Source organism: Maylandia zebra, linkage group LG6 (assembly GCF_041146795.1).
Source record: "Maylandia zebra isolate NMK-2024a linkage group LG6, Mzebra_GT3a, whole genome shotgun sequence".
In the NCBI taxonomy this organism is placed as follows: Eukaryota; Metazoa; Chordata; class Actinopteri; order Cichliformes; family Cichlidae; genus Maylandia; species Maylandia zebra.
Genome location: NC_135172.1, coordinates 21,199,823 through 21,220,971, shown reverse-complemented (window position 1 = coordinate 21,220,971; position 21,149 = coordinate 21,199,823). Strand labels below are relative to the sequence as shown.

Here is a 21,149-nt window from a genome sequence, read left to right as displayed (position 1 = left end):
CAAATAAAGTTTGAAAAAAAAAATTAGTAATGGGATTTCCGGCTCTTTCGGCTGGACTCACTAAAAAGATCCGAATCTTCAGGTTGTTTTAATTAACAATATAAAATTATGCAGAAAAGGAATTACTAATGTAAAAAAAAAAAAAAAGTGGTTTTATTTATATATGTTTATATATAAATATATACGGTGGCCGCTAGAGACAAAGCGCGTACAAACTCCAAAGCACATATGATATATTCAAATAATTAAAAAAAAAAAAAAGTTCATTTACCTGTTACTACCACACACCAAATCCGGTCGTTGGTACTTCGTGGCTTGTGTAGCCACTAGGTAACAAAAGCTCAACACTGCCCCTAGCATCCTGGGGCACTTCTGTTGTGTTTTGTGCATGCTTCGGAGTTTTTATGTGCTGCCTCTCTAGGGGCCATCATAAATATACTTTTATTTATTTACTCCACATAAAATGTAGTAAATAAATCATATAATACAAAAAAAAACCTATTTAAATTTCAAATTTTAACTATTAAAAATTTCAGCTTTTTCCTTTGAAACAAATTTAAAGTGGAACAACATAAAACACTGCAAACCACAACACAATTAAATATAAATATGAAAACAAAAGATGCAGCACATTCTCTGTCATATGGGCCTGCATGAATAAACTTTCTGAATCCTTTATCATCCGCAACCGAAAATAGTTGTGGATGATTACTATACCTTTCTAATGTGATGTTGTTGTCCCTGGCTCTCTTTCCCTCCTGCTCTGTTCCTACGATACTGCCCCTCCCCCCTCTTCCCAGTGCAAAGCACAAGGCTCGCTTGCGGAGCGAAGCGGAAAAAATTGGGAAAGAGAGGGTGAGAGAAAAAAAAAAAAGAAAAAAAAACCCCCCCATGGCTCCCAATAAAAAGCCAGCTCGCGTCGTTCACTTCAAAGAGTCGGCTCTAAGATCCGTTTCGTTCGCGACCGACACATCACTAGTCTGTATCGCCGTCTCTACTTCGGTCCAGAATCAACGTTCGAATTTATGTAATTTAAATGTTATAGAAATGTTAAAAATAATATTTTTTTTAACTATGTTTCGTAACGTACCTTCGCCTTACATCATCCATGGGTCACAGCAGACTGTAGTACCAACTACTGGTAGAAACTCTGCTATTACACATACTTCTGAAATAAAGTAAAATAAAATGCACTCAAGGGCTTAATATAATTAACTTTAAAAAAATCTTTTACATAATTATATGTGAAAAGTATACAAGAGCTCAGTGTGTTCTGCACAACACCTCAAACTTTTATGCAAGTAGTCTACACAGCAGAAGACCACACCAGGTGCCATTCCTGTCACATAAACACAGGAAACTGTGCCAACAATTTTCACAGGGTCACCAAAATAGGAAAAACATTGCCCGGTCTGATCAATCCAAATTTCTGCAGCAGCAGCATTTGGATGGTAGGGTCAAGAATTTAGCGTAAACAAAAGCATATATTATTACTATATTTTCTTTGCACTCCCTTAGTGCCAACTAAACACCACAGTTCAACTACCACAGCCTACCTGATTACCTGTTACAGACTGTGAAAATATTGGGAGCAACCAGATTGTAGCTAGTCTACATCTTTCACAGAACTAGGCCCAGTGCAAATCTGAGGTACCGGTCAAACGCCTGACTGGTTAAGCTTACTCTCAGTTGTAAAATACATATGTACAAAATTAACATTAACCATTAAATTATGTTAGGAAAAAAGTAGATCCATTAAAAGCACACACCACTTGATATATGAGAGGAGGTTTTTGTGTAATTTAAACCAACTTAATGGATACTTTATTGATCCCCATGGGGAAATTACTTGTTTTTCTCTGCATTTGACCCATTCACTCAGTGAAGCAGTGGGCAGCCCACTAAGCAGGCGCCCGGGGAGCAGTGTGTAGGGACGGTACCTTGCTCAGGGGTACCTCAGGGTAGCCGTTAAGTGGATTCGAACCGCCGAACTCTTCATCATAATTCAAAGACAGTTTCCTTCAGGATATGTTAATAATTTGATTTTATTTAAATGATCAGGCGAGCATTGAAGAAAAATCCTTTTCCTTCTATAGTTACTTAAATAACTGCATAAACTTTAAACATTCAAAAATGAAAATGTACAACCAGTTATGAGTAACAGTTTCACTGTCCGTTCATCTTTAGTTCCAACCAAAGTCACATATTAGACTGGACGATATAAAATGTTCTCTAGTAGCAAAGTCAGTGATGACTCTTCATGATCCAGGGATCTTCATCCACAGGTGGAGGTGAGTAAGGAGCCAAGACAAGCATTCGCTCTCTCTCTCTCTTTTTTTTCTTAAATGTGATTCTTGAAGAAACTGATTTGTGTGTGGGGACAACACCTCCAGGTGAACTTATTGTTTCCCCATTTGATGTTTATGACAAGCAGATGATGCCAGAAGCAGCTTGTTGGTCTAACATTAATTTGCTTGTGCAGAATGCCTCTCAGGTTGTCACTACTCAAAGCGCACATGCCTTTTACAATCAAGCGTCCTTTTCTTTCCCATTTTAAGGAAAACACACTTAAATAAGAGTTGTTTTTTTCTTTGTTTGGTTTTTTTTTTTTAAAGAAAAACATCTGAGACGTTCTATATTGTGTGTAGATTGGTCATTTACAACATAACAAGGCGATTCCAAGGGCCAAAGTGGAATGTGGAATGAGGAAGAAGAAAAGTTAGGAGGAGGATGAGAGTAGGAGGGGGGAAAAGCACAACAATAGAGCTAAATTATATCTTCAAGTGCCCTAAAGTTTGAAGACTCTTCATTAAAAAAAAAAAAAAAAAAAAAAATGAACATACATATCTATTCATATAGATTTACAAGACCTAAAAGCATCCATTTCATCCACCTCTGAAGAGGTTATTTAGTCTGTCCAACTCCCTGCAGTTATCCATGGTCATGAGTTCTGCCTTCTTGCGCATTCGCTCATCCCGGTATACCTTAGCGGCGTAAAGCAGGTCTGTTTCTGGATGAGACGGGGGAAGAAACTGTGTCACATTTTTTCAAGAGCACAAACTATTCTGAGTGTGAATTTATAACTGTGGTTACTTACTCGTCTGTCTCTCCTTCCAACAATTATTTCTGACATTTGATACATAGTCCTCCTCTACATTTTTCTCAATTTGCTGCAGTGCTGAGCCCTTAAACTCTGACTTGAAATCTCTGGTGACGTAGTAGTCAACATGCAGGTTTTCTGTTTGCCTCTTTATGGTCTGACCTGTTGACCTGGAGGAGATGGGAGGCACAAGCTTAGGTAAAAAATTCTTAACAGCAGCAATTTCCACATATGGTGACACATTTTGTTTCAAAACTCTAAGAAGACCACAATGCAATATGAAAAAAATATGAAAACAAAAAGATGCACATTCTCTGTCATATGGGCCTGCATGAATAAACTTTCTGAATCCTTTATCATCCGCAACTGAAAATAGTTGTCCCTGGCTCTCTTTCCCTCCTGCTCTGTTCCTGCGCTACTGCGAGTGTCTCTACCGCCCCCCCCCCTTCCCAGTGCAAAGCACAAGGCTCGGAAAAGTGAAGCGGAAAAGTGCGAAAGAGAGGGTGAGAGAAAGAAAAAAAAACAAAAAACAACAACCATATGGGCCCAGCTGTGCAAATTGCACAGTTGAACTAAATTTTCAAGAAAGCCTTCAAAAAGCTCAGATGAGCACAGAACATGTCTTACAAGACTACTCTTTGTGCTAAATTTTCCAAGTAATGCATGAAATTACACCTTATCATGTATAAAGGTGTCAGTAATGACAGAGTGTGTACACGTACGGTCTAGAATAGAGACTGTAGGGTGGAGGAGACACCATCATCTGGCTCAGCAATGACACCAAAATCAGGACCACGATGGGCATCAGCTGAATAAACATTGAAAAACCACCCTAGAGGCAAACAGAGTATGTTAAAATTAGTACAGAGCTTATAGAGCCATCAAGTGTCAACAAAAATTGTGATAACAGAAAAGTGTTAAAAAAGAATTCTAGAAATTTAAGACAGAAATTGTGAGCAGTCTACGTACATCTCCTCGTTCTTCTGTCCTCTCTTGCCTGTAATCCGTTTGATGGCTGTAACTTGTCCTGCCGTTGGTGAAAGTGTGTGCATTGGCTGCAGAATATTAAAATATCACAGCTGAGGTCAGACACAAGGGTATGACCTTTGTCACCAGGTACCCAAACAACCAGTCGGATTTTTAATATTTTGAACATTTTATGCAATTTTTTTACAAAATGACATTTCTCATGTCTCCCTTAACAGAAATCCATACCAATTAAAAAATATATTTTAAAAAAACAAAAAATTTTTTAGAACAAGTAATTCTTTCTGCATTTGTGTCCTTATGTGCTGATGCGCACACTTACAGGATGGGAAGCCGCCTCCAAAGAACATGTTAAAGAGGTCCTCAGGAGTGATGTCAGCCTCGAAGCCCCTGTGGAAGTCGAAGCCTGCGCCATGTGAGTGACTTGGGCTGCTCGGCTCCTCTCCTCCTGTCAGGTCATACTGCCGTCGTTTGTCTGCGTTGCTGAGTACTGCATATGCATTGCCAATCTCTAGAAAAGAGAGCAGAGTTAGTAGAATGGAGTTAGAAAATCTCTTCTTTTCCTTTTCTTCCTCAAAAATTTTTATATTTATTTAATTAATTTATTTTTTTTAAATATAGCACCAAATCACAGAAGCAGTTGCCTCAAGGCGCTTTATATTTTTGGTAAAGGAAAAAAAAATTAATGCAGAATATATTAGAGCAGCGGTCCCCAACCTTTTTTGCGCCACGGACCGGTTTATGCCCGACAATATTTTCACGGATCGGCCTTTAAGGTGTCGGGGATAAATACAACAAAATAAAACTAGTACCGGTACCGAAAAAAAGAAAATTTATTCATAACACACGTGAAAAGACCAAGGAAAACAGAGTAAATGATAAAAACGATAACAAAATAACGCTGACAACTGATAAAAACCCTGAAAACTATACATTTCACACCTGAGCCTCAACTCTCGCGGCCCAGTACCAAACAACTCACGACCGGTACCGGTCCGAGGCCCGGGGACCGCTGTATTAGAGTGCTTCATCATTTTTAAATATCACCTCAACATTTTAATCTCCCTGCTTATGCCCACTAGTTGAACTATGGTTTTGCAGTCTTTTTAGGAAATCTGCAGGAAATTCAGCTATCCTCTGCCACTTGTGTCCAGTGGGCAAAAGCAGGGAGGCTACAAAACTCCTAGCAAGCAAGTCATTCCTGTGAACCAGAGGTCAGCTCTACACAACAAACAGTCCCCATCACACAATCAAAGTCACAATTCAAAGCAAAATATAACAAAGTTACTTTTAAAGGCCTCTGTTGCACCAGGTGCATGGTTTTTGTCTGGATGAAATTTGAGCGCTAGTTTCCTGTAGGCTTTTTTAAGCTCATCATCACCGGCTTCTTTGTTGACACCAAGCACTTCGTAGTAGTCTTTACACCGCTTTATTCTGAAAGACAGAAACAGAATGTGTGAATGGAATAAAAAGCTTTCAGATTCACATTCTTTTCCTGTCACCTTCTGGCTGAAGCAAGAACATTTTGTCACTAAAATATTAATGGTCCTGGCCCCAATCGATCAGATGTGTGATATTTAACCACAACTGAACACCTGAGAGCACGAATAACCTTTTGATGCCACAGCAGTTAAGTTTCCATCCTTTGTAGATTCTACACACATCACTGATAAGGGCCTGGTGAGAATTCATCATTTACACTGTAAATATCTCAGCACTCAAAGCTTTTCATAAGCAGTCAGTGCAAGATGAGGAATCCATCTTTTATACTTTGCATGTGTAATTGTGGGTACCATAATCAAAGACGACAAGCTAAACTGTTCTCAGTTTTGAAAAGATGCATTTTTGTGTTTCATATTCAGAAAACACATTTCTCTCCATCTGTGGCAGGAGCAGAGGTGGTGCTCTTTAACATGTTGCAGCACTGTGCTTCACACACAGGCAGAGAAATGCACAACTTTGAGTTCATCTCTTATTTTCTGAGTCTGTTATGCATGTCAGCAGCCTAGCTGCCACACATCAGGTAAACCAAGTCATTCAAATGTAGGTTTGTGGCTAAATGTTTTGTGTGACTTTTTAACTGCAGGTGTGATGATAAAATTCATCTAAAATTGTGAGCAACTGAATTATTGTTACGCAGAAATTAAAATTTCCAGAATGCCTAAACTGGAAGGAGTGGGGTGGTAGTACCAGGACTGTTCAATTGTGGCAAAACACAATTTGAAGAAAAACATTTTCTTTCTAATTATTTGGATCAGGACTTCATTCAATTAACTTTTCAAATTCAGGTGAATAAACTACACAAACAAACGTTAAGTGAACTAAAACTTATAAAGACAGTCAAGGAGAAAATTGGGCCCAACTGATGTAGAATGTTTGACCAATACCAGCGCTGATATTTAGCCATTTAAAAAGTGAAAATTGTGATATATCAGACAACAGTTTTTTTCTTTCAAACGCAAGAAACATGAACTGATTTCCCTAACATTTGTTATGTGTTCCTTATTCATTTACAGTCTGCCTGACACCTCAGACTAAAACATTAGCTGGCTGTTCGGTTTGTGAAAACAAACATGTGTTGCCAGCAGGGAAGTTGCAGAGTGTCCTCTGGGTGACAAACTATGCAATGTGATCAGTCAGAATATGACCAAGAGGCCTGCTCATTTTTATTTTTATGTATTTGCTGTTTTTAAATGCCAATACAATAGCAAATATCTACTATAAGCTGATAATATCAGGCAAATATTATATCGGTCTTGCTCTTGTTTTAGCAGATGTGCTAACAGGCAAAATGAGAACATATAAATGATTTTATTCACATTTTTTTTGTTTTAATTTACATAATAACACAAAAATAGTGCCCGACACCTAAATTCAATTTTATGCACAATTATTTGGAAAGTTACTTTATTTAAAATGTAGAAATATACGGTTGCATTTTGCTACTTTAGAATATTGATGGTGGCTGTGGCTAAATGGTAGAGCAGGTCACCTATGAGAAGGTTGGTGGTTCGATCCTGGTCTGCTCCAGTCTGCTTGCCAAATACTGGGCAAGCCTCCAATGCATTTATTAGAATATGAATGAGTGAGAATTTCATCCAGTCATCCAAGCAATTCATACTTGGATGACTGCTTAGAGTAGAAAAGCACTACGTAAGAACCAGAACAAAAAGAAAAGAGTAAAAGTAAATAAATTAACTGGATTTTAATAAAGTATATGATGAAATTCTCAAACCATGTTATAATTCAGGGGTCAACCTTCAGGATCAATAAAGTTTTATTGAATTGAATTACCAAGCTTACAAAACAGTGGAGTGGAACTACGGATGAACTACACAAATAAGACACCTTTAATATACACTAAGTGTACAACCCTTGTTTCTTTTTCCTAGAAACTATGATGCAATATTTAACTCACAGAAGTCTCCCAATGGATTTAACAGAAAAACACAAGGGAAAGAGTGGCTAAGTTTAACTGTAATACAAGCAGCATGTTTATCCTGGAAATAAACTCAACTTGCCATAAACATCTTTTGAGGATATGGGTAAATGTGCTATGCTTGCCTTTCTCTTTGTTTAGTTCTAATGTTCTAAAATTACCACATGTAAAGTTACCCAGTATCTAGTCCACACTGCTAAATACCGGCCTATTCCAATGGGAAACCTATCAAGATGTAGAAGTTCCCATAGCAATAGCCATGTGTGCACAACACTGCTGAGACTAGAGTGTCCTATCTGTTCTCCTCCATTTAACCAAGAAACACTGGTGCTGTCACAAAGCCAACTGCAGCAAAGCTGAAGAGCACAAAAATAGCCGACTGAAGTGGGACAGATTTTAGTGGAAAACGAAGCACAGCGAGTCTCACCTTTGCACGCCTTCAACCTGCTCTTTCGTGAAGCTTTTAGGCGGGTCACCTACTCCAGATCCTGGGTTCTCTCGTTCTGACTGAGTACCATTGGTTTCTGAGTTTTCCGCTGCTCTCCTGCGATATGTGCCATTACCTGCTGAGCTCCCATTCTTCATTAAAGCATCCAACAAAGCTGAAAGAAGAGGGAACAAAGACACGTTAAAAGACAGTAATGCTGTCTGGTGTATTACATTTCCACACTTTTAACAGACTTCCTATAGCTGAAATAATGCAAAGATAAAATATGAATGAAAGCCTTAATGCTGATTCTCAGCGCTATTAAATGGCAAATGGCCTGTATTTGTATAGCACTTTACTAGTCCCTAAGGACCCCAAAGCGCTTTACACAACCAGTCATCCACCCATTCACACACTGGTGATGGCAAGCTACATTGTAGCCACAGCCACCCTGGGGCGCACCGACAGAGGCGAGGCGCCACCGGGCCCTCTGACCACCACCAGTAGGCAACGGGTGAAGTGTCTTGCCCAAGGACACAACGACCGAGACTGTCCAAGCCGGGGCTCGAACCGGCAACCTTCCAATTACAAGGCGAACTCCCAACTCTTGAGCCACTATTAATTCATGTAAATCAAATTTTATTTAAATGCATGTTATGTTTTTGCAAATCATGCATAATCCTCAACAGGACATGAACGCCAGACCTGGTGAGTGAAGTGCAAAGACGTGCAAACAAAGTAACACAGCAATATAGCACATCAATTATCTCCGACTCGGCAGCAGCATAAAAGTTTTCAATTGTTTATTAATGCATTATTCATTAACATTACTCAGGAAATGTAAGTGCAACTGTCCTCTAAATGGTGCAACATTCCCCATATTCGCCAAATTCCCACAGCTCTCTCGGCTACCAAATATGATGAAAACAGTGGATTCTTTAGTGTAATCTTTTGTTGAGCCAATACTTTAGTAATGTGCTTATATTTTGCAGCTCTGGAAATTCACAAATCTAATTTTACAGCTGCCAAAATTTAATCTGCCTACAGTGGTCATGGCTGAATATTAATAATACTGCATTTATATGCATTTTTAAAAGCAATATCCTCTCTAATGTGAATAGATGCACTACAGACAGGGTTGTAGCCATAACCCACACGAGATTAGTTCATGCTAAACAGCCACAAGCAAAGCTGCAGTAGCAATATCAGGGGACCTGACACATTGCTTTACCACATTAAGGTTAAACCTATCTACAAACTACATTTGCAGTGCTCATGAGACTGTAAACCCTCTACATGCAGCTCCGTCAGGCCTTCATTGTGAATGCAAAAACATTTCACCAGCACAAATAATCCACTAATAATAATAATAATAATAATAATAATAATAATAATAATAATAATAAGTCCACCTTTTTAATAGAAATTCCTTGCATGCTCAGGATTACTTCAGCCAGCAATTTTTAATCTTTATCAGTAATAACATCAGTGTGTGAGCAAGATAACAGCCAGGGACTTGAGTTCTAGACTCTGTCGACTCACCCTCAAACACAAAATCCACATTTTCCTAAACAGTATGGCTTTTATTCTTTAGCTGCACAGTTTAGAACTTCTAATTCATATTTTTCTTCATTATGCAATTTTATAATGTGTATTAAGTGTTAGCTACACATCTTTGTGATGATCTTCGCATTTTAGTGCACATCTTGTGCACCAACCAATTACTTTCATTACCGTTTTAAAGTTGTAATTTATTGTAACTTATATTTATTTCTCTAATGTGTTGCTTTGTCAATAAAGTCACAAAGTTAGATTTTTTTTTATTCCCAAAAGCTGATGTCATCTGTTTTCAGAGGTTGTTTTAAACATCCAAAGATAAAGAAACTTTCAGCTGCTCCCTTATATTTTTAGCCTTTTTTTTATGCTGGATGTCTCCTTGTGGAATTGTGCCATGAGTGGGGGCTTTTTAATGTTAGACTACATGGCTAACAAGTAAAAGGCAGCAAGTTATCCAAGCTTCTTGTGGGCATCTTGAAAACTGCAGTGGTTAACACACACACACACACACACACACACACACACAGCTAATGCTGACAGTGTAGGAACACAGCTAGACACATTTCAACCAACGAGTTACAGTTTAAAAGCGGAGGAGTTACTAATTATCAGAGGTGTGGACTCGAGTCACATGACTTGGACTCGAGTCAGACTCGAGTCATTAATTTTATGACTTTAGACTTGACTTGAAAAAATGTTCTAAGACTTGTGACTTGACTTGGACTTTTACACCAATGACTTGGGACTTGAATTGGACTTGAACCGGTTTACTTGAAAAGACTTGATATTTTACCCCAAATATAAAATTTAACATGCATATTATATAGAGATTGAAAATGTGACGTCATTCACGGGTAGAACCGCAAAGGATTCTGGGAACTCGTGGCAAGCGGTACTAGCGCACGCAGGCTTTCAATTAAAATCAGTTATACAGCGATAAAAAGAAACACAAAAATGTCAAGAAGCCGTTGTATTATTAACTGCAATAGCCGGTCGCATGACAGCCACAGGAAGCCGACGGGTAAAGAGATCGGTTGTTATCGGATTACGTCGTTGAAGAGAAATTGTTCGAGCCATGTTTCCAAAGTAACAAAGAGGCGACGGGTGGCCTGGATTGCAGCCATTCAAAGATCAAATATAACGTCCCAGAACACTCCAGCTCACAGGTTAGTCTGCTCCAAGCATTTACACGAAGGTCAGTGTTTTTTAGTAGTTAATACGTCATTTTTCTTAACATAATTGGTGATATAGGTTACAAGCAAGTCTGGCGCTGAACAGAAATGGTCGCGCTATGCTCCTTTATTTATTGTGCATAAATAGTGAATTGTCCTGACACAATATTGCGTTTCGCTTCTGTTATTATGGTACATTGACAAAAACATATACTTTTATTCACAGGATAAAACAGGTTTTTTGTATCACTAATTGCCCAGTACGATTACAGCATACAATATTATTGTCACTGCTACATTTCTGTGATGGGTACCAGAAATTATTTCCACTACTAATTAATTACCATTGAGCTCAAAGGTCCTATTAATAAACGGTTAAGGAATGTGTATTTATGAAGACGATTTGTGAGACTGGTAAACTTATGATACGTACGATGGTCTTTCGTTCTACACGGTGCATTTCAAGGTCCTGTACCCATCCGTCAGTAAACTGTACCTGGGCTTGTTGCAGTGACCTGAAGTTACTAAACTTCATGAGTGTATGCACTCACTCCAAGAAGCGTACAATTATAAATATGCATATAAATATGCTAAGATGAGATAGTTGACTTCATCTAACTAGCAAATGTTGTCCAGGCTACGTTGGTGATGCAGTTTTTTTAATGTGTATGATATTTTTGTCATGCGATTTTAAAGCTGGTCCTACAAGCGCATCCAAGAATAACATGCAGCTTATCTCAGAACTGTCGGTGAAAATTATTCTTGGAGCTAGGTTTAATTGAGCTGCATTTTAAAGAGGTGCAATTTCACAATTTGTGTATATTTTCTAAGTTCACTATTTTGTCATGTGTTGAGAAAAACACAGATTTTAAAATTACATGGTCTAATATTTACATTTAGCATAACTGCAACATTATTTTTTCGTTTTTTTTTTTTTAAAGACTCGAAAGGACTTGAAATTCAAAGTTTCAGACTTGTGACTTGACTCGGACTTTTACACCAGTGACTTGAGACTCGACTCTGACTTGCCTGACATTACTTGAGACTTGACTTGAGACTTGAGGATAAAGACTTGAGACTTACTTGAGACTTGCAAAACAATGACTTGGTCCCACCTCTGCTAATTATCAGTGAGCAAGTTCCTCTATGTTGTTATGTAAGCACTCACAATGCTATATAATTAAGACTTTTTCTAAACTATAATCCAAAGCGGTCTCAATCTCATCCTTATTACTGGTTTACTGTCATCCCACAGACGGTCGTGTGTCCTAGATTAGCCTTCACTTCAAGCCTTTCCCTGGTCAATCACTCAATTAAAGGATTGACCGGGTGGCTGTGTGGCCTGGACAGCATATACACATCGTCCTACATTTCCAGCTTCGCTCTTGCCCCTAAATCCCCAGATACTTTAAAAATGTGTGCCGAAATGAAGTGAAAGTGAAATAACAGCTTAACAAATAAACGAAAACCAGCTTACTACTGAGATAAAACGTCACTAGTAGCGATAACTAGCCTGGGTCAAATTGAATGAATGGCTTGTTGGTGAATTGACGTTTCGTCATTTAGCTAAGACCTTTCATCAGTTAGAAGGCGTTATTTAAAAAACACGACGGGATAATAGTTAGTTATTAACTTAATGTGAACTATAAATTCCATTTTTTAACTGATAAGCCCAAAGGAAAGCGCAAGCTAGGTTAGCTGTCAGGCCACATCTTGGCTAATTTAAACGTGTGTTTCTAATGTTGCTGTGTATAAAACATAGCGCAGTTTTGAAAAACGTTAAGTAATCTGACAAACGTTTGACACTGTTACATACTATTCAACAGATGGCCTGTGACGAACCGATGTAACCAGATGTTAGCTACATGCTAACACTTACACAATATCAGCGGATGAGGAGCAGGTTGTTCCTTCGCTTGGTTAGCTAAACGTACAAGTCAGCCACAAACAGCCTTACCTTTGGCTTTGATAGTCGGATACAGCTTCTCTGCTTTGTTGAGAAACTTTAACGCTTTCTCCTTATCACCGGCTTCGAGAGCTTTTGTTGCTATATTTATACATTTTTCTGCTTCGTCTCTGTTCCCTTCCATCTTCTTTCCTCTTCCTCCCCCGGCAGTCAGCTGAGCACCTCATACCACGTGGTCAACGGCACTGACAGCAGCGCCAGTCAGAGGGTTACTGAGGCGTAAACCTCACAGAATATCACAGAGTATTTTTTTATTAGCATAACATGAATATTTTTGGATATCAATATTATATATACACAATTAACCACATTAAGGTTAATTAAAACAACATTAAAACTTTGTTGTTATACACAGTTGGTAGGGTCAGAATTTGACAACATGAAAACAAGTATCCATGCTGCCCTGTATCAAGTTTTCAGGCTGCGGCTGGTGGTGTGAAGGTATTAGCTATATTTTTTTTGTTATGCTTTAGGCAGCTTAGTACCACCTGAGTATAATGTAAAAGCCACAGCCTGCCAGCAAACAGATGATCATGTTCATCCTTTTATGACCACAGTGTACACGTCTTCTGATGGCTGCTTCCAGCAGGATAACAAACCATGTGAGTTCAAATAGTCTCAAACTGCATTTTTGAATATGACATTGAATACACCTTAGTCAAACGGCTCCCACAGTCACCATCTAAATTTAAAGGGATTTAAATCTGGTGAATGTGAAAGCTGTAACCAGCTGTGTTAATGAGATTTAAATTAGTGCCGAAAAATGTGAGAAGACTTTAAACTTTCAGTCCTCATTTTTTATTATTTTTATTTTTACACATGTAAACATACATTTTAAAAGAAGCATGCTCGGGTCACGTTAATATATATGGATCTATATGTATGTCTTTCCCCTCTTTCCTTCTTGTCCCTTTAGGGGTCGCCACAGCAAATCATTTTCCCCAACATCCTCTTCTGTCACGCCCACCCCCTGGCTGTCCTTCACTAGATCTAAGAATATTCTCTGTGGTCTTACCCTTTCTCTCCTGCCTGGCACCTCTATCATCAACACCCTTTGGCCAGCATATTTGTCCAAACAATCTCAGCCTTGCCTTACTTCATCAACCTCACCTGTACTTTTGTATAGATTATGCATGTGGGAATCGTGTATTTGATCAAAGGCCATTTCACCTTCAGTAATCAAATGCACAAACACAATGCTATTTTTCCACAGAAATCTTCACTTAACTCAATCTTACTGAGATTAAATTCTCTTTTTAAGAGGCCCGAGAAGAAACATTCACACAAGCAGCAGACAGGATTGTGAACATTATATTTATTCTGAAAATGCCAATCCCAGTACTTTGTTTCATCTGGCACTCAGCTGTACAGAAGGACCTTAGAGCATGGCTAAGCTGCAATCTGTGATACAGGCATGCTGTTTAAAATACCAGGTAAGCTGCAATCATAAAGGCAGGCTGGAGCCTTTGCTTGCTTGTTTCTCATTTAATTATAGACTAAATAGGTTATATTTTCATAAATATAATGACAACAAAAAATAAATAATTTGCAGATTTAGCATTACGACCAGGCAGGGAGTGAACCCTTAATTTATTTGCAAAGTAAACCACAGCATGCTTTGGAAAAAACCACCAAGAGCAGAAGACCAAGGACCTTCAGAGTTGAAGGCAACAGACAATGAAACAGTAAACAATGTCAGGTTTAAAGCCCTTTTTCTGTCAAGTTTCATGTAATAGGATCTCTTAAGCTGCCGTGCGTGATGGTGGAAGTTTGGCTGCAAAGGAGCCCATGGTGTTGAGTGCTGCATGGATGCGGAAATGCAGCCTTGACTCCATGTTGTAGTCCTTGTAGTTCGTCCTGCAAAAAAATAAAAAGAGTCAGTAATATGTAACATGGCAGCAGGTTCTAGATGTTGCTAGAACAAACAGGTAGCCGTTGTGTTGCGTGTGTGGGTTTGTTTGGTTGACCGAAATTCAAAGTGTAATTACTTAAGCGACTGGTGAGTTAATATAGCAGACTTCCAGTCTAACTGGGCACTCAAAGTGCTATAGATAACACGTCAAACTTAAAACATCTTTTTGAAATTTTGTCCATTGTTTTTAAGGTAACTTCAAAGTTTATTTGTATTCAAATTAAAAGACTGTTTGAAAAGACTTACATGACATTTTCCATTACAGCAATGGCCTTGTTGATTTCACCTTTCTGCTTGTGCAATAGGCCAAGCTCATACATGGTAAAGGGCACCAGATAGCTATCATGCTTGATGCCACCATCACTGAAAGAAAAAACAAAACGAAACAAAAAAAACAAAAGTCATTTCAGTCTGTCTGTTAAGAAGCATTATAAAAAGCAACAGCAGCAGCAAGATTTATTTTTAACACCACAGGGAGGTAAAATTGTCCAGATAAGATATTTATGCATCAATAATCAGTAATCAAGCAGAGAAATCTGCTTTATCATCAATTATTAAAACATTTGATTAAAATGTATTGCGCAATACATGTTATGCCAGTTGTGTTCGTCCTTTTTAAGAGTCAGGGAAGACCGGAAACATTTAAATGTTGTTAAAAGGTCAATGAGGAGTTAAAAAATGTAAATAATATGCCTGTTATTTATGCATTAACGCGTCAGCACATCTACCATTCTGCCATTGATTTACTGTCATCCTTATTAACCTGCTCTCCCCTCCGATTCATCCCCAGTGCTGATTGGTTGCAGAAGACCCTAAGTGGGACATTAAACAGATCAGCTCTTGGAAAAGTAGTCTAATGAAGGGATTGTTGAAGTAAAAGTTTCTGCTGAGGACTTTCAGTAGACTCCCACTCGAATGCTTCTGGTGTATTGCAGTGACATCAAGACAAGCTCACCTGGAGATGACATGATTGAAGCAGATCTCAGCCTGGACCAGCCGTCCCAGACTTCTTAAGCACAGACCCTTCAGCAGCTGGACAACGCACTCATCGCCTGTGTGGTACTCTGATGGGTCTGCACATCACACAGTAAACTGTAAGCCTTGTGTCAGTATTAAAAAACACCCACTGATTAGAAAATTTTCCTCACTTGGATCATTTCTGAGCTGCTCTTCTGCTTTCTCTAAAGTTGACAGGATTCCTTCAGTCAGCTCGGGTTTTTTGCCTACTATTGTGAAGCCATTCCACACATACATCATTTCCTGCGGTAACAGATGATTGTTGCTTACAAATGCAAAAATAAAAAAAACACATCAGTTCACTGAGAGAACGTGTCCTCACCAAAGCAGGAACGACAAGTTTCACGGGGGTGGAAGAGGAGTATCTCTGGGCCTTCTTCGCTGCAAACTTCTCCGTTGGAATCGACTTCCCAGCAAATCTCAGCCTGAGGCCCTCCACCTGCCTTCAAACCACATTTCAGTGACTTTATTTATTGATACAAACTAAATAGTACTGTTAGTATACATCAGAAAGGCCAGCTCTGTTCTGGGATGCACCCTGGACCTAGTGCAGGTGGTGGGAGACAGAAGGACTCTGGCCAAAATAACTTCTGATGGACAGAGTCTCCCACCCCATGCATGTAAATGTTGCTGAGCTGCAGAGCTCCTTCAGTGACAGACTGCTGCATCCTAGATGCATGAAGGAGCGTTAGTGTATATGTAGTGTATATTGCACACCTGAATAATTCCACCACATTTTCATTGAACTTGTTCACTTCTTCCTCTGGCATCATGCTCAAGATGGCAGCTTTCTGAAATACATAGACTGCCTAGAAATGGGGAAAAGAAAGCAACAGAAAGGTTTCAATAGAGAAAAGAATCAGTAATGTGATTACAGGGTTAAAGAGATTTTGTCACATTAGATACCTGGGACCACTTGTTCTCCTTGCTGAGCAAGTTGGCGTATCGATAGGCCTCAAACCAGTTTTGTTCAAAGGAGTAGACCCACATCAGCTCCCAGTAGCACAGGTGGTGAATCTGACGCCACTCTTCCTGCGATGCAATACATGCCAAGAACTTCTCTTGGGCCTACACAGAGCAATAACTACATGAGAGAAAGTTCTATAAATACATACATTAGACATCATGAGTACTTACAAATGTGAAGTTTCCTTTGAGCACAGCAATCCTTGCACTGAAGAAATGCATTAAAGCCCCCTATAAAGGAAAAATGTCAGAGTTCTTACACTAAAAGGCATTAAAAGATTAATATTTGCACAAGTAGTAAGGTACACCCACAACTTACATTAGGAAACTTTTCACAGTAGGGTTTCAGCAGAGCCTCACATTCACTTAGGTTTACATCAGCAGTCCCTTAAAGAATCATTTTCACATTAATTCAAGTCAAATGAATGATAACTTTGGTATTATTTAAGATTAGACACGATTTTTGAATTTAGGAGAAGCAACAGCCCCAGCCTACAGTGTGCTCACCAAGTATCACTGTGATGTAGAGCTGAAACATCAGCAGAGTGAGGGTGCTGAGGATGGAGCGCAGGTTGTTGGTAGTTGCTCCCTCTCTCAACTCTGACAAACCCACTTCCTGTGAGACAGTTCAGTTCTTTTAACTGACAAAATATTAAGGACAGGACAACTTCTTTGGGGCGCTCCCATTTGGACTCGTCAACACAGATCACTGGCCTCCGTCTCACCCCATCCCCAGCTTCTTCTGTCACACCAACCCTCTGCATGTCCTCCTTCACTACATCCATTAAACTCGTCTACCTTCACTACAGCTTCACCTTTCCGCCTGCCTCCCTCTCTTTCACACATGTATTCTGTCTCTACCAACTTTCATTCCTCTTTTCTCTATGGCATAACTCCACTTCTCCAGACCCACTTCCACTTGCTGTCCACACTTATTGAGTTCTGTTGGTATGTATGTGGTCTCACCTACCCTGTCTCCAGAGAAGCCCAAAAACTCCATCAGTCTAAGGACTCTGGATGGAAGCAGAGACAGCATCTGGTAACAAAATATAAACCAAAAATAATATAACATTGTTACTAAATATATTAAATAAAACTTTTTGTAATATTTTGGAACAAATCTTATTTTTTCACCAGATTGAATGATCCAATTCCCATGCTGACCCCACCCCTAAAATGAATGTGTGTGCTTCTCTGTTTTTCCTCATCCTTTGTGACTTTTTCCATGGCCTGGCAATTCCTGGTTTGGAAAAACATTTACATTAATTCAAATAAAATATCTCTTTTTTTAAAAAAATTATAAAAATGTTTTTGGTGGCCATTTCTATTATAAACACCGCCTCCAAACCTCTTACTTGTAAAGCTGATAACTGTGTCGAATTTTCATCCCTCCTTTGATGAAGCCTATTATGCTTTCATCCAAGAACGTGAGGGCAGCTTTCTGCAGCAGGACTTCAGCATAGCACAGCTCTGCATGCATCTCTTCTGATAATGAGAAATGCAACATCATGTTATGTGTGGAAAAAAAAATTACAAATGTCTTGTTTTGTTTGTGTGTTTAATAAATGGCAGATAAGGTGACACAGCCATTAAAATGTCATGTTTCACCATGTTGATCAAATTCATTAATTCCCCAAGCTGTAAAGTCAGCAGATACAGTAATTCACTCGCCTTCTGTCAGATTGTCAGCTGGTTGTCTGTACCAAAGGTTAGCCAAGCTTTCCATTAGTCCCGTTTTCTTCCGAAATCTAAAGTTGTTAAGAAACTGATTTTTAACAACCCAAAGAGATCCTAAAACTTTACACCTTATCAAATGGTCATTCTAATTATTGGGATACCTCTGGCAGACCTGCAAGGCTTCTCTCAGTGATGTCATGGCAGCATCCATGTCCTTTGCATCAAAAGTCACAGCGGCCTGCATCACCAGAATGCTACTGTAGCCCATCGCATGGTACATGCTTTCACTCTTCCTAGAGGATAGGAAGGCAGCAAAATTTGGGGATTTTTTTGCAAATCCACAGTAAAAATACAACCTGTATCCAAATACCGTCATAAAGTTCCAATACATGAACATATTAAAGGGGACATAGTCAGGTTGTTAGAGTAACAGTGACTTACCAGGGTTTTAAAAGAGCCAGTGCATCGGCAAACCTGTTGTTCAGGAAGAAATTGAGGGCAGTGAAGCATTCTTTCAATGCTGTCTCCAAAGCCATTTTAGGCAATTCTTCAGGCAATCTGAATAATAATAATAATAATTTTTTTTTTTCAAAGAGTCAAAAATGAATATTCAAAATCAAAATAACAAAAACCAAATGATGGAGCCAGTCTAAAGAATTTTGTTCCATAACTCTGAAATATGAAGGATAAATGCATTAGAACTCTTACAATAAGCATATTCATCGCATGATGTCACTTACATTGCATCCTCATTGGGCTGCTTCAAACCCACCTGAAAACAAGCAGAGACACTTGAAATCAAAGCTGCCAAAATGTGTAAGTTAGCTTTTTTTAAAAATTCATTTCAGTTCAGTTCTCACTGAGCTGATATTCAGTGTGTTGATTAACCTGCACAGTAAAGCCCTTTGTCACAGCATCTTAAACAAATGAAACTATCCAGAGTTTTCTTCAAGGCTTTTTGGTACTGGGTTTACTGGGTGTTATTATTTTGAAATCATGTAACTTTAATATTTCAAAGTAACATGCAAAATAAAACTTATAATAAAAGCACTTAAGCCAGAAACAACCATTGAAATTCACTCACCTTTAAAAGCTCGCCTCTTTCATTACATTACTTTAGAGAAACTGAGGGAACCTACCTGTTGTAGTGAATTGTCTTCACCCTCCATTTGATGCTTGAGTTAAATAAAAAGCAGTTAAACCAAGTCACTGAAAAATAAAAGGTCTGATATTTTTCCCTGTAGCAACAAGTCAACAAGTCTTGACACTGACTCCAAGCGCAGACTAACGGTAGTTTGCCATTTATAAGGTAAGAAGTTGGGTGTGGCCTGGATTTTTAGGACCAGCCCACAAATTTGCCTCAAAGCATTGCAATGCCGAGATCTTTAATTTTTCTCCTTAAAAGCACTTCTCTTCCTACACTGAAAGGCGTGACATTAGACATTTTACATTAAATGTACTGCTATATTTTCCTGGACATTCAGCGAATGAATGTCTCAACTTTTGCCCTGACAATCAGCCCCAGTTTGACTTTGTTATATAACAATAGATGAGCGATAATAGATAAATGAATCTGAGCGAAAATGGTAACCCAAAGAAAAGATGAAAAGGAGATAGTCAAGTACAACTTATCTCAAAACTGTACCAAGTGCATGGGAATGGGAGGCGGAGAACCCGAGGAAAACATTTTCCCATACAAAAGACTATGTCATCGAGGGGTACATCCCTCCAGCTGTTCCCCATGCAGCTGATGTGGCGTAAATGCGCTGTGGCGGTACGCAGGGTGTTTTACTTGGAACGGGTTACAATTTCTGATTATCTGCATACATGTGACGTCCCTGCATAACTAAATCACTTCCTTTTTTCCTCCTAATTTCTCATGCTGCGCTACACTGTGACAAAGTGAGTGAGCTGTCAGGAGACTTTTCTACTCACCACTTGTCTAATAAGTGTCAACATTTTATACCAAAGCACATTCTCTACATGTACATTTGCTATGCTTAGCTATGGCCAAAGTAACATTGCTTTACTTACTATACCGTTTTTGTCCCCCCCCCAAGCATTACGTTGCAGTCAGAATCAAACAGTCAGCAGATTAAAACAAATATTCAATAATATATTGCTTTATATTTTATTATGTAGCAGATTTAACCCATTTGTTCATACTTACCATTCTTTCTTTGTTTTGCGTTACCAGAAGGTCTTACATTATAGGAAAGGTGTGGGGAAAGGGGTCTGCCTAGCAGTCCCTGACTTTTAAAGTGCTGATGATGTCACGTGTCACACCCCCAGGCTAAACCAAGAGGAGGGTTTTTTTTTCCATAGCAATGTTTTCTTTTGCTTGTCTCTTGGATTATGGAGTGATTTGTCGAGAATATTTTCTTATATAGAGCCATTTAACTGTTTAAATGGGTTAATCAGGAGAGCAGTGAGCCTTTTGTGATTCTCTGCTATTTGTGTTGTGTTTTAGATTCAGCAGCTTAAGCTAGTGGTACAGGCTAGACAAATTGAAGGTGAATTGACAGTCCTATATATAGTCAGTCTCATGTTGGTTCAGATAAGGGAGGAAAGGTGAGCGCTGTTGCGCAGTTTGTGTCATTTTTGGTTTTTAAGTTATCGTGAGTTAGTTTGGGATGGTTTGGTTTAAGTTCCACGTTATGGAGGTAACTGTAAATAAACTGCTTATCTTTGGGAACTTAAAATGTTTGCTGAGTCTGCTTACCAACCAGCTTCCTTGACTCTTAAGCCAGACTACTTCACACACATTCATTCAAGCTTCAGCGAATCAATCTAATGAGGTATTACAGCATACTAGAAGAGCAGTTCATGGATGATTTAGTAAGAAAGAAAGAAAGGAGGCCTAAATAGCCTCATTCACTATTGTCATTTAACATAAATAGTCTGTTTTAATACAAATTTAGCTTTAGCC

At 38.8% G+C, this 21,149-nt stretch overlaps 2 protein-coding genes across 4 annotated transcripts; both read right to left on the bottom strand.

Annotated features, from left to right (window-relative positions):
- Window positions 1-2,027: 2,027 nt before the first annotated feature.
- dnajb14 (DnaJ heat shock protein family (Hsp40) member B14) lies at window positions 2,028-12,851 on the bottom strand. Its single transcript, XM_004549402.2, has 8 exons — window positions 12,640-12,851; window positions 7,954-8,128; window positions 5,376-5,521; window positions 4,410-4,598; window positions 4,070-4,155; window positions 3,823-3,932; window positions 3,098-3,270; window positions 2,028-3,010 (listed from the first exon to the last, which is right to left on the bottom strand). The coding sequence occupies exons 1-8, from the start codon at window positions 12,770-12,772 to the stop codon at window positions 2,886-2,888; spliced, it is 1,137 nt and encodes a 378-aa protein (XP_004549459.1). The 5' UTR covers window positions 12,773-12,851; the 3' UTR covers window positions 2,028-2,885.
- A 1,092-nt stretch (window positions 12,852-13,943) lies between these two features.
- On the bottom strand, window positions 13,944-20,434 carry LOC101486776 (tetratricopeptide repeat protein 39B). Of its 3 annotated transcripts, none has more exons than XM_004549400.4 (19): window positions 20,391-20,434; window positions 19,360-19,429; window positions 18,961-18,992; window positions 18,662-18,778; window positions 18,382-18,513; window positions 18,215-18,291; window positions 17,899-18,028; window positions 17,678-17,783; window positions 17,514-17,579; window positions 17,051-17,159; window positions 16,863-16,930; window positions 16,715-16,774; window positions 16,484-16,645; window positions 16,295-16,386; window positions 15,900-16,020; window positions 15,709-15,820; window positions 15,516-15,633; window positions 14,807-14,923; window positions 13,944-14,505 (listed from the first exon to the last, which is right to left on the bottom strand). In XM_004549400.4, the coding sequence occupies exons 2-19, from the start codon at window positions 19,387-19,389 to the stop codon at window positions 14,391-14,393; spliced, it is 1,764 nt and encodes a 587-aa protein (XP_004549457.2). In that variant the 5' UTR covers window positions 19,390-19,429; window positions 20,391-20,434; the 3' UTR covers window positions 13,944-14,390. The 3 variants fall into 3 exon arrangements, with proteins under 3 accessions (XP_004549457.2, XP_012774125.2, XP_004549458.2); XM_012918671.3 differs by having other exon boundaries at window positions 19,360-19,395; XM_004549401.4 differs by lacking the exon at window positions 19,360-19,429 and having other exon boundaries at window positions 20,391-20,419.
- Between the last annotated feature and the right edge of the window lie 715 nt (window positions 20,435-21,149).

Bases quoted from the DNA above. Each gene is read 5' to 3' on its own strand.
- LOC101486776 (XM_012918671.3), bottom strand. The intron at 18,514-18,661 runs GTAAGTCACTGT...CCTATCCTCTAG, and splicing joins CTGGCTCTTTTAAAACCCTG to GAAGAGTGAAAGCATGTACC. The intron at 17,160-17,513 runs GTAGGTGAGACC...ACTGTCTCACAG, and splicing joins TGGGCTTCTCTGGAGACAGG to GAAGTGGGTTTGTCAGAGTT.
- dnajb14 (XM_004549402.2), bottom strand. From the start codon at position 12,772: ATGGAAGGGAACAGAGACGAAGCAGAAAAATGTATAAATATAGCAACA. The intron at 4,156-4,409 runs GTAAGTGTGCGC...AATATTCTGCAG, and splicing joins TGGAGGCGGCTTCCCATCCT to CCAATGCACACACTTTCACC. The intron at 3,933-4,069 runs GTACGTAGACTG...GTTTGCCTCTAG, and splicing joins GGACAGAAGAACGAGGAGAT to GGTGGTTTTTCAATGTTTAT.